We start from the raw sequence: 13,256 nt of genomic DNA, 5'->3' as shown, positions 1-13,256 counted from the left end.
TCACTTTGTATACATGACATAAACCCAATACAAAGGTATTGTCGCATAAGGATCCTCCTATTCCACCTATCAGTTCCGTGGCAGGTATTATCATACAAAGTTGTACTGTATGTGGTTTCAGGAATTCATTTTCAATCAAAGGGTACCCCGTTCAATACATAAGCCTCAATTAAATTTTCATAAGGAACACTGCTGAGAAAGTACACAGAAATCTTTACTGTATTGAATGGCTTTAACCTTAGATTTGTTATCCTAATGTTGGTTGTTTAGGATGTCATAGACTTCCCGGTTCCCCCTTGTGAACAAATGAATGCAATGATAACCAGTGACAAAATGATAACAATTAATACTTTTTTATTGTTTCACAACTTAGAATTCCAGGTAGATAAAGATATAGAAGATTTGTATTCTCACTTTTAAAAGTGCTTGTGTTTTATAATTACATTGTCAAGCAATATACCATAAATGCGGCGTTTCAGTTATCTGAAGCTAATATTCAAACTCATTCGAAAAAATGGTTATGCTTGACAGATCTTCCTGGCTAAGCAACATTGGGCCTGGTAAGTGCTGGGCTTGGAGACCCCTAAGGAAAACCATTCTGCTACTTGTTAGTGCAGCAGTAGGTGAAATTCTTCCCTCTGACCCAGTATGTCCAAAACAACTTGCCAGTGGGCTGACAGGGATTGTCACGAAGCGTTTTTCAGGACCCTATGCAGACGGCAGAATCTGGGGAGTGAAACAGAAATCCAGGGGGGCCTGGCCAAGGCAAACAAGTCCAACGGGAGTCCGTAGGAAAATCCACGGGTGATCAAAAGTCCAGAGCCGGGTAATCCACCAATGACAGACAAGACAGGGGGTAAAAGCCGGAGAGGGATCCAGCGAAGGGTCGGGGGAATAAAAAGGGGGGAATAACCCGCGGACCCAGATGGTCAGGACGCTGTTGCTAAGCCTATGCCGTTGAGCCTCTCCTGGAGTCGCTGGTAGGCGGGCTTCAGGGCGTCCATCTTCCAAAGCCTAGACTAGAATGGTGGGAGCATCTGGCTTTTGTAGGGAGGGGCTGGAACAGGAGGCAGGTGCAAAAAATTGAGACAAACAAGAAAGAGCTGAAGCACCCTTAAGAGGAGGGGCTTACGATTGTGACAGGGATCAGCTATAGGAGGTGCAGTTCAGTAAATTAGATGTTCAAATAAATGTACCGTAAAATGCAGCCTGCACTGATTTTTAAAGATCACATTAAAAATGAAGGAGTAGGGCTGTTAACAACTGGAATCATGGCAGCATTGTACTCCAGGTTTGCTCAATCTGGTCTCCCAACATTTCCCCTTTATTTCAATAGGTGAAGCAATTTCTACCACCAGACTGCAGTTTAATCGGGCCAGTGGCTCAGAACGACTTCTGGAAATCATTTAGGCTGGTGTTGTATTTCAGTCGTTGGTATTGTGTTAGGGTGTCTCCTCTAAGATACAGTATGTAAAACACTTTGAGGCCATAGTGGTGACAAAGTGTTATATACTGTAAATACACATAAGACAGTGTGTCAGACAGTGTGTCAGAGAGTTATGCACTAATTCTAAGTAAAGGTATTTGCATTATTTTCATGCACTTTCATGCAAGATGAGATTCCTGGTAAAGAGATGGAGAACCAGAACTCAACGAAAAAATCAAAGATCAGGCAGCAGGTATATCATTTGTGATTGATGGGGAGGTTGAAGCTTTGTTAGATGAAGGTGTAATTGCTGTATCTTTGATTGTGGCAACAGTTTGGATTTCTTCCCAACTTTCTGTTTTGTTCAGAAAGACTAATTAAAAATAATGGAATGCTTATCTCTCAATTTACAATTTTTATAACATTTTTAAGACTTAATGCAAAGATTCAATAGACAAAAAGTTAAATAATGTCTACTTTATGAAATAAATATAAATCCTAACACTAATATTTAAAATACTATACTATACTGAAGAATAAATACCTGATCAATTAGTGTTCTGTATGGTACATGGCAGAAAGAAACTGTGCTTTTAGTCCTGGAATGCTCAGTTTTCAGCCAGACACAGTACAGTTTTTATGAAGTGAAACGCAGCACACTTTTTCAAATTGTCTTGACATTAGCAGCATGTGTAAGCATTGTGTGAACTGTGAAATGGCAGCCAATTCATGACACGGGATCTGTATGAGGGAGACCTGCAGAGACCCAGAACTACACCATTACTCCACAAGTACGTGTTTGAGTTTACATTTATATTTATTTTTTAGTACATTTTATGGCCTTTATGGCCCATAAGTTTTTAATAAATTACCTGCGAGGGATGACATTTTGCAACTGACCACAAGCTGTGATACAGTATATGACAGATGTGACTTCCCTCCATTCTGTTAAAATCAACACCTCATATAAGGTGTTGCTTTTAGATCTAGCAGTTCACCTGCAATTTTGCAGAACATCAGTCTGAATATTCAGGCACTGCTTTAAAGAGATGTTCCTTGCATTGTTCCTGTTTGCTTTCTCAGAATATGGTAAGTTCCCAATTGCAATAAAGATAAAAATTAATATTTCTGGTAGTATACATGGGAATCTTTAATGTATCATTTATAAACAATATAAAGGAACGTAAAAATGTAAATAATTTAAGAGAGGCCATTTGTGCCATCTGACGTGTTTGTCTGTTAATAGCTAATTGATCTGAGGATCTCGTTAAGCCATTTTTTGAAAGAAGTCGGAAACCAGCTTTGACAAAAATAGCGTGATAAGGGTTGCTTTTCATGTCCGGAATTCAATTTGTACAGAATAGAATGAAAATAGAAAGAACACAGAAAGTATAGAACGCCATATAGAACAAATAATCTATTTTGGTAATTTAAAATATCAGCATTTCTGCCAAAGTGATCTTTAATAATAGACAAGCCACTTTTCAAAAATGTATTCACATGCTTGCAAAGCATACTGTAGGGTAACAAATTAAATAAATAAAATAATGTCAGAAAATAGTTTAGAATAGCCAGTAGGTTGAATTTTGTACATTGGTGGTAATCACTGCTTTATAAGAAGGCCACTCTCCAAAGAGATACAACCAAGAGCAACATGAAATATTTTAACACCAGAAATTAACTTTAAAAAGTAAATCAATGCACTTATTATTGTTTTTTTTCAATTTGCTGAGCAGATGATTATTTGTTTCGTTTCTTTGCTTTTCCGAACACCAGGTGCATGTTTTCCTTTGATGGTCTCGTAAGGTTGTTCTGATTTTCTAATTTTTAATAAAGTGGTTTTCTGTGAGATCATATAAATTGGCTTTCCTGAATCCTCATTTTATACAAAGGAAACTTCTACCAGCAGTTTCTTACTGTATATACTGCAGAAAAAAACTCTGAGATTATAATCTTACTTTATTATGATTTTCTTTATTCCAATAGTTTGACATTTCCCAAAAATGTTTTTTTGCCCTGATATTTGTGTAATTGACAAAATTATCTGTATCTCCTGGAGTTGTTGAACAATGCTACTGCAATATGAGTAAACTGTACATATTTTGTTATTTGAAGACAGTTTCTGCCTGTTTATTATTATGACTTTATTGTAACATTGTTAAATAGAATGTTTTGTACATAACAAGCCCTTTTGTCTTGAACATGATTAATTCTTCTTGATTGAAATATTGTCTAGAGACTGATTTATACACAGTATATACTGTAGACATACATGTGGCACTAAAATATATCAAAAACTAAAAAGATCTAAAACACATAAATATACTGTAATTAGATAAAGAAGGAAGAGTGTTTTAATTTTATAATGTTGAGGGCAGTTACTATGTGACTGAAATATTTCCATCTTGTCACTGTGCACTCCTACAGTATGTTCCTAAGCCTAAATGTGAGTATATTCCACTCTAAAGATGCAGTTTTTCTCAGACTATTTTGTGCTCTATACTGTATACTGGGGTGCAACAGGGGTGCAGTTGTTAACACTTCTGCCTTGTAGCTCTGGGAGCCTAGTTTAAATTCCTGGAGTGTTATCTGTGTAGTTTGCATATTCTCCCTGTGTTTTCATGGGTTCTTTCCACAGTCCAAAGACAAACTGGTAGGTTAATCAGCTTCAGGGAAAAAATGGCCATGGTATTAGTATGTATGCTTGTGTCTGTGTGTGCTCTGTGATGGACTGGCATCCTATCCAGGGTGTATCCTGCCTTGTGCCCATTGCATTTTAGGCTCCAGTATTCTCTACGACCTTGTACTGGATAAAGCAGATCGAAAATGAATGAATGAATGGATGTACGGCTTCACAGACATCTTTTTGGGTCATGTTTTTATTTCTCCTCATGGAACATGGTTAGATGATTTTTGTTTTCAAAGTGTGGCAATACGAGAGAGAGAAAATATGTGTCTTACAGTAGTTCACATCCACATTTCACAGATTGTAAACATCTGCGAATTCATGTTATTTTCATTGTTTATGAATTCAGGAAGTACAGAAGAGGCTACGAGTCCAGGAAGATTTAATGGAAAACTTGGTTCATCAATGGTATTATACCCTTCAACACCAAACAAAGATTTTTCTGATGCAACCTGGAATAAAGGAAGTCAACGTGTGGGGAGTTTTAAAAATAATGTCTCTCAACCTTCAGATCCTTATAAATACAGGGCTACAATTTTCATGAATGGATCCCTCAAACTCAACTACACACAAAGAGAAGACTCTGGAGTTTACTCTGTGGAATTACATAACAAAAGTGGAAAAATAGTTCACAAAGCTAACATCACATTGGAAATAATGGGTAAGAGTTCTTTTTATAATTTCTTTAAATACTGAAATTCTAAAGGTATTGAAAATTGTTGTTTAGAGGCATGATTTGTTATAAGGAAACTGCTCAAAACAAATGACTTGGTTTGCGGTTTCATTGGCATATTGTTTTAATTGAGGTCAGTCTTCGATCCTCTTTCATATACAATTGCATGCACCTTTAGACTTTATACTTGAAAATTATGTGTACTGGATAAAGAGGTTTAGAAAATAGTTGGATGCATTATAAAAAAACAACTGGAATATATTGCCATGGTAAGGTGACCCCTAAAAATAAAACGTATTCTTGTTTTGCGCACAGCTATGCCACCTAGCAATTATAAAGAGTGCGAGGCCCCTCACAAACTTTCCACAGGTTCTTTTCATCTCTCAGAATCACCAGTTCATCCATAGGCCAGACAATTTTCATATTTCGTGTCCCATTTCTTTCAGTCTATCATTGTACCCATTACACATAATAAAATACACTCGCCAGAATCACTCGCTGACAGAACAGTACAAAGAAACCCTGTGGTTACCAACATACAGTACGTCCAAAACAAGTCCAGCAGCTGTTAGGGTGAGATGCCATCCAAATAGCATGGCCCTGTGCGGCGTGTGTCCAAAATCCAATGGCAAACGAATCCGTCAAGGGAAATCCCGAAGAGCGAAGTCACAGATCTGGGTTAAGGTCAGCAGGCCGAGAAAGACGTTTCCGAAAGAGCGTGCGGAAGAAGGCAGCTGAGGGAGAGCAAGCTCTAGCCAAATACCGAGCGTGAAAGTGAGGGAATTCAGGGTTTAAGTAGTGAAGGAAACGGGTGTGCTGAGTTAGTGAACTAATGAGGCTACCGTAAATTAATGACTGGTGCCGTGCGTGGTCGTAACAGCAGCAGTTTCTCAGCAAACCAGTTTGGCCAACCCCCACACTTTGCCTGCTGCATGGTATGGTAAATGTCTAGTGTCTGTGTCAAGAAGGCTCAGTCCAATGTCCAACACCCAAACGTTCTCCATGGCAATATCATCTGAAACAGAGAACCCCCTTCTACCAAATTGCTCAGATAATATAATTTACAGTACACAGTTTTGTTTATTTGGCTTGATGGAGGGTGCTATCATTTTTATTCTTAAAATAGGGGGCTTATGCAAAACCTTCAAAATTAAATTACTAGGCCTGTGCATTATAATTCTTCAAATACAAACAAAACAAACAGTTTGGTCTTTTGGAGCAACACCTGTACTACTTACAGTATGTAGCCAGAATCCTTTCTCTTTCAGCCCCTGTCTCCCAGCCTGTGGTAAAACACACTTGTCTTCCTCATGGGGAGGTGATAGTTACCTGTTGGGCAGAGGAGGGTGATCGTCCTTCATATACCTGGGCTTTAGATGGAAAGGCTTTGAATGAAAGTGTGGCGTACCTCAGTGATGAAGACCACACTGTCATACTGAAGCAATCGGTCTCTGGAAATCTTGTCTGTACTGCTAGAAATGGAATAAGTGAGAATTATACTAGTCATGTGATTTCTGCGTGTTCAGGTAAGAATTTAAAAATGCTTTACATGTCAGTAAGCAATAGCATTGTAAGCTTCAGACTGAAAAAGTAGGAGGTGCAGGCACTAGTTGGCATTCATAAAATACCCCTCAAAATTTTGTCAAAATGTCTCAACCAATATACAGTAATTAGAATTGTTTTTTCACATATTAATTTACACTATGGGTCAATTGAAGGAATAAGAATAAATTAGTAAAATATAATATCTTTGCTTATTTAGGAAACATCAGAACAAATCAGGGATTACATTGTGCTTTTGTGTTTTTTTATATCTATAAAACTGAGGAAGAGTTTGTGCTGCCATTGTTGTCATCACCTGTAATTCAAATAGATACTATGTTTAAAAAGACAATATCATGATAATCTCCTTCAAACTGTATTTTGCTCATTCTAGGGCACAAAACAAATTAGTAATTTGATTTTGACTCTTTTTATTTCCATCTATTGTGACAGGGAGTATGACCTGACAGCCTTTTCAGTTTTCTAAACAATACAACAGACATGAACAGTATCTCTCAGAAACATCACAGGTTGGCCTGTATATTAGACTTGCTGTTTTAAAAAAAAAAAGATGTGAAATATCATGATTTATGTTCTAATCATTTTTCAGGAGAAATATGAAGAAATTATCTCATTCATAGACAATTCTTTTTCCTATGACTATCCAGATTAACTGCAGTATTTGATATACTTGTGAATTTTACCTTCTTTATCTTTCAACCAGGTTTTGTAACGCCTTTAAACTGCACCATAAATGATACAGAAATTCCAGCATTCATGAACACAAATAAAGAAGACCTAGATGTCTTGAAAGATAAAAGAGTGCTTATCAGTTTAGGAGGGAAAGAAACTTTAAGTATCATATGCCAAATCAAAACTCTCTATCAAGATTCCAAGGAAACCTTAGCATATAAGTTTTATGGTAAGATTTTTTAATACTTTCTCCAAAATGTTAAAAGAAAATGGATTTAATAATGTGTGACCAAAACTGTGAAGTTAAGGCTGACATGAACTAAGGCCAAACTGAATCTTCATTCAGTAAATGTTCATCCACAGCTTTTGTGATAATACATTACATACAGCAGTGGTTCTCAAACTTTTTGGACCAAGTACCAATCCAACCAAAGCATCCAAGTACCACCTACAAGTCATCATCTCTTAGGAACCCCAGAAATTCTCAATGACCAACATGAGCGCACGTGCACACACACTCACACATACATATAATAAATATTATAATAATAATCTTTATTTGATATAGCGCCTTTAAAGGTGGCTTCTCAAAGTGTTTTACAGAAAAAAAACATTAACAACAACTAATAAAAATGCACCATTTCAGTGAGAGGGGTGAGCCTGTTTAGTTGAGCAAAGCAGATGTGAATTAATTTTTCGAGCCTTGATACAATTCACAACAGAGTCTAACAGATATTAAATCGTCAGGCATTTTCTTGACGGCAAAGGTCTCGCGGTGGATGTTGTAATGTGTACATTAATTTCTGGAGCAACCTATCTAATTCGTGCAACTACACCGTTATGTCAGCTTGTCATTGCTCTAGCACCGTCTGTGCAAACTCAGACGCATTTTATCCAGTCGAGGCCATTCTCTTCGATAAATTCATTCAGAAGCTGAAATATGTGCTCTCTTGTAGTTCCTGTTGGTAGCGGTTTACAGAACAGAAAGTCTTCATGGGACATGCCCTCAAACTCGTATCTAACGTAAACGAGCAAATTGGCCAAATCGACTACAGACTCATCTAATTGCAGTGAAAAACATCTGCTCATCTTAACGCGCTCTATCAGTGTACTTTTGATATAATCCTTCATTTCAATAATTCTATGAATGACTGTGTCTTTCAGGGGGAGGGGGGCAGCAGGTCGAGCTGTTTAGCAGCTTTTTCTCTACACATAATACGTGTCAGCTCTTTTGCTAACGGTAAATAAGGTTCTTCAAAAATAGTGTAGCTTAACTGCTTTAGCAATCCGCAAGCTTGCATTTTTCTGCGTTTCCGTTTTTATTTCCGTATTTATTTAAAGTTTTTATTTCATGCGCATGGGAGTGAAACACAGAGACGCTCGGTGTATTTTTCTCAAATTAGAACAGTTCTTAAAGATTTTTCTGTAATCACCCTTTCGTGTGCTCACAAGATAACCTGCGTTCATAGCACGTATTTCTATGCATTCCTGTGTTTACAACGTTGACATTGTTCCAAAATCACGTACATTCTCCTTTCTCCCTATTTGCTGGAGATACAGTAGCTTTTTTTAAATACAATTGGTCATTTGCATCCGTAGCACACATTCCTATAGAGTGGTATAGAATTACAGAGTATCTCTTGTGTCCACTGAAGTATTAGCGCGCATTGTATCATAGTACGTAGGCTGCGTATTTGACACGTATTAAAATACAAAATATGAAAACCCGTCCCGATTTTTCAACGCACACGACACAGTTCCAGGGTCATTTGGCGTACCGCCTGGCAGCACTCCATGTACCACTGCCGGTACGTGTACCACAGTTTGAGAACCACTGACATACAGTATGTGTGTAGGAATGTCTTCATACCCATGCAGTATTCTATATAACGTCTATACTGTATGTTAACTTCCTGTGTTGTGTTATCACTTTAATTGATTTAAGAAAAATGTATATAAAGGATCTCATTACAGAGAAGGACTAAATCGAGAGTCGCGAGCAATTGCAGTAATTCAAATCATTGCCTTAGTTTAGCTTAGAGTGTCTTAATGCAGTTAACAACAAGAGAGATGAAGTAAAACCCTTTCCTCGGTTTACTCTGATTCAAGATTCTAACACTAGACTAGGCACTCGATGAAATCAATACTTTGACCCACCACTTCATCATAAGGGACAAATCAGTACTGAGTACCTTACTTCTTTCAGGAGACCTGTTGGTTCTATCTTGACATCAAGCAAAGGGTTGATTGTCAGTTTATTAGAAATATTGATAAGGTCCCAAAGTACAGCACTTCTCACCTACAGTAGGTTACATTTAGAAAATAAGGAGGGTTGAACAATACAGAATAAGCACATCATTAGGAGTTTGAAGTGATTTAAAAACATATGTAACAGATACTCAATAATATAAGATTTGTAGCATTTGAATTGTTTTAGATTGTATATTTGAGCTGTAGTAGATATTTTATTGTGTCCCTCAGCAGTTAATATCTAGCACTTGCATTATTGTTTCTTCATGTCCTAAGCTCATCTGGCATTGGGAGAGGTCATTGTCATCTTTGTTATGTTTGTGGTGATTTTCTGCCTGCTGCACCAGAAAACCAAAAATGATGGGAAACAGAGTAAGAAATAATTTTACTGTCACATATGTCCAGGTTTTATGTAAATACGTGATACTGTACTGTATATCCTATGTATTCTCTCTTAATTATTAACTTCTTTGTAAAGCCTCACATATGCTATTTTTTATTTTATATCATATGATTATATGATATGCAATGATTTTAAATAAATGTTGATTTAATAACTTTTAACCCATAAATCCAAATACAGAAATATGAAATAGAATAAAAATATGAATAGCTCCAGCTCATTGTCATGTTTGACATATTGAGTATGAGATGCCTATTAACTTGATGTATAATATTTTAGGAAATTAATTTATTAATCATACTATTTTTCAATAGCGCATACATTGAGCTAGATGTAGCAATACTGCATTTTAAACTTTTTTTTTTTTGCACGATAAAGAGCATAAACTCAGAGGAGAAAATAATGAGCATCAGATTTTGAGTGAACAGTGACTGGGTAGTTAGAATCTTAGGAAGACTTCCTATTCAGTGTGTTTGCTTGGTTTGTTTTTGCAGATGATAAAGGCCATGAGCTGGTTCATACTGAGATGACAGTGGACAGAAGAAAAGCTACACCTGTTTCTGATGATGGTGTGGTTTACAGCCAAATAAGAGTGTCAAAAGAGACTGAACAGAATGCACGCACAAGTAAAGGGGATGTGGTTTTGGTGTATGCTACAGTTAAAAAAAAACAAAAAACATCACAAGTCAGATAAAAAATATATGTCACTTGCAGCTGCCCTTAGAGTCATCCATAAAAGAAAACTCACCTGTAGCACTGGAACAAATCAGCCCATTTTGGCATTGAGTATGATTCATACGCTGTTCTTAGCATCTGCTGTTTCTTCCAAAATATTAACAAAGAACTAAAAATGCCCTTTTTAGTTTAAAAATTTTTAAAACCTCATAATGAATGTAAAAACTATACTATATCTAAATATCGGTGAGAAATTTAAATGCTTTTTCTATCATACAGTAGGTTTATAAAATTAATAGGCATTGCTGTTTCAAGATTCTGTATAATGCTTTCAGTATACATTGTGCAATTTCTTGTCTGCATGAATGGTTTCTACTTTCAACACAGAACCTACACATATTGTGGATTCTGTTGTAGATTAGATCCAAATCTGAAATTATTACCAATTTAAAATTTTATGTTTTTTCAGTTGAGAGTCATTTCTATATATACTGAATAATGTATATATAAAATGACAAGAGTTTCTGGAAGCACCTGCCATATTAACAATTCGTATGTAAAGAGTGATTTGTGATGTACAGTACAGTACAGTAAGTGATGGAACAAATTACTCAACATAATAGGAAATAATACAGTACATTATACTGTATATGTTTACTTGGTTTTCTTGATGTACAGTAAACCCTGTGAATAGAACCTTTGCTTAAATAAGTCTGTATTGTTTTTTTAACAGTTACTGTACAAAAAACATAGAAATATTTATCTAATATTTTATGCTGTGCTGTTCTAGCCTGTAGGCTATAGTCAAGGCATTCATAGAAATAATATTATAGCATTATTGGAGCTTAAGTATATTTGTATTCACTTTAAATATTTCAGTAGTACAATACTGTGTTAAATGTGTAACATTCTTATGATGAAAGTATTTAAATTGTTATGATGAAAAATTAAATTGCCCTATCTTGGATTGTGTAAGATTTCAGTCTCTCATTTTTCAGTCTTCGAAACATGTTTTAAGACTCACTAATGCAAAGATTCAATATACCCAAAGGTTAAATAAAGTCTGCTTCGTGAAATGTCAATCTAACACTAATAAGAAAATAATAAGAGTAATTCAATTAGGTAGAGTAGCTGCGTCAGCATGCGTAGGCTGCAAAGGAACAGGTAACAGGTTTATTCCCTGCTGAAAAGAAAAGAAAGAAAACACAACATTTTGGCTGTAGAGCCTTCTTCACTCCTGAAAACCCCTTCCCTTACCTGTTCCCTAATAAGAGTAATATATGGTACATGGCAAAATAAAACTTTAGTCCCGGACTGCTCAGTTTTGAGCCACTTATTTATTTCTAAGAGAAAATTTGAAAATGTATAAAAAACAGAAAAATTATTTTTAAAATAGTGAAATCACACAATCTTTCAAATCCATCATCTTTAAACATAATTTGAATGGGTCTGAAACATAAAGATTTAAGACACTTAAAATTACACACTAACAAACCTGGCAGAGTGTCTAGTTGTCAAACTCTGACAGTAGCAGAGTGAGGACTGTGAATTGGCAGCCAATTCTTGACAGGATTTGTATGAGGGAGACCTGCAGATATCCAGAACTCCACCATTAATGCACAGGTACGTATTTGCATTTGCATTTAGATTTATTTGCCTTTTAAGTACATTTTATGGTCTTTTGTGACGTAAGTTTTTAATAGATTTCCTGAGTAGGATGGCATTTTGCAACAAGCTGTGATATGTAACAGGTGTAATTTCATTCTGTTCAATTCAACACCTCATACAAGGTGTTGCTTTTAAATCTAGCAGTTCACCTGCAGTTTTGCAGAACACCATCTGAATAACAATGCTCTGATTTAAAAATCTGCTTTTTTCATTTTTTCTGTTTGCTTTCTCAGAATACAGTACGTTCTCTTTTTCAGTAAAGATAAAAACAAATATTTGAGGTAGTATACGTGGGAATCTTTAATGTAACATTTATTAACCATATAAACAAATATAAAAATGTAAAAAGGTTAACAACTAATGGAGGCCATTTGACTCATTTTTATTTAAAAAAAGCTACAGAAGCTAGAGACAGCCGAGGCCATCACTGGTAAAGAGCTCCCTTCCACCCAGACCATCTTTACCACTCGATGCCTGTTTTTATTTTGGTAACACCGAGGATAGTCACTGAGCAACTGATATGTTTCCGTCTTTACACTATAGAATTCTACGTACTTCAATCTAAAAATATCAATGTTATAGAGGGTCATATATTTATATCTTGCAATTTCTGACCATGACTTGACAATGATATCTCTGTTTGCAGTTGAATGCATTTTTATTCAGGACTTGTGTATATGAACCAGTTATATCCTTGAAAGCAGAAAACTGAATTGATTCCACTCTTAAGATACAGTTGTCTGTGACTATTTTGTTCTCGTTTATTGTGCTGGGTTGGCATGACGGTGCAGTGGTTATTGTTGCTGCACTGTAGCACTGGTGCCCTGCATGGTGCTTTTATGTTTCACCCTGTGTTCACGTGGTTTCCTCCGGGTATATTTGTTTCCTCCCACGGTTTAAAGACATACTGGTACAGTAGGTCAATTAACTTCCTGGAGAAGCCGGTCCAAGTGTGGGTGTTTGTCTGTACAGTATGTGCCCTGCAGTGGATCTGTGTCCTTCTCTTGTGCTCATTTCTTCACAGGATAGGCTCTGGTGTCATCTGCAACCCTGTGCTGGACAAAGCAGACAGAAAATGGATGGCTGGATGTACTGCTTCACAGATACATACAGTACTGTTGCTTTTTGAGCCATGTTTCTATTTCGTCTCATAACATACATTGGAACCAGGTTACGTACAGTAACACCCTTAAGCTGCTCCGTTAAAAAGGATAGAGACATATTAGTTTTCATAAACACA

The 13,256-nt window shown here is 36.3% G+C and overlaps 1 protein-coding gene across 1 annotated transcript; it reads left to right on the top strand.

Annotated features, from left to right (window-relative positions):
• Positions 1-2,360: 2,360 nt before the first annotated feature.
• Positions 2,361-11,313, top strand: LOC148650512 (T-cell surface antigen CD2-like). Its single transcript, XM_088604382.1, has 6 exons — positions 2,361-2,515; positions 4,462-4,773; positions 6,054-6,311; positions 7,052-7,249; positions 9,547-9,642; positions 10,168-11,313. The coding sequence occupies exons 1-6, from the start codon at positions 2,476-2,478 to the stop codon at positions 10,365-10,367; spliced, it is 1,104 nt and encodes a 367-aa protein (XP_088460508.1). The 5' UTR covers positions 2,361-2,475; the 3' UTR covers positions 10,368-11,313.
• Positions 11,314-13,256: the final 1,943 nt, after the last annotated feature.

The sequence above is a fragment of the Lepisosteus platostomus genome, chromosome 13 (assembly GCF_059453375.1).
Source record: "Lepisosteus platostomus isolate fLepPlt1 chromosome 13, fLepPlt1.hap1, whole genome shotgun sequence".
Taxonomy (NCBI): domain Eukaryota; kingdom Metazoa; phylum Chordata; class Actinopteri; order Semionotiformes; family Lepisosteidae; genus Lepisosteus; species Lepisosteus platostomus.
Note: the sequence above shows the minus strand (reverse complement) of the source record. Positions and strands in the feature narration are given on the sequence as shown.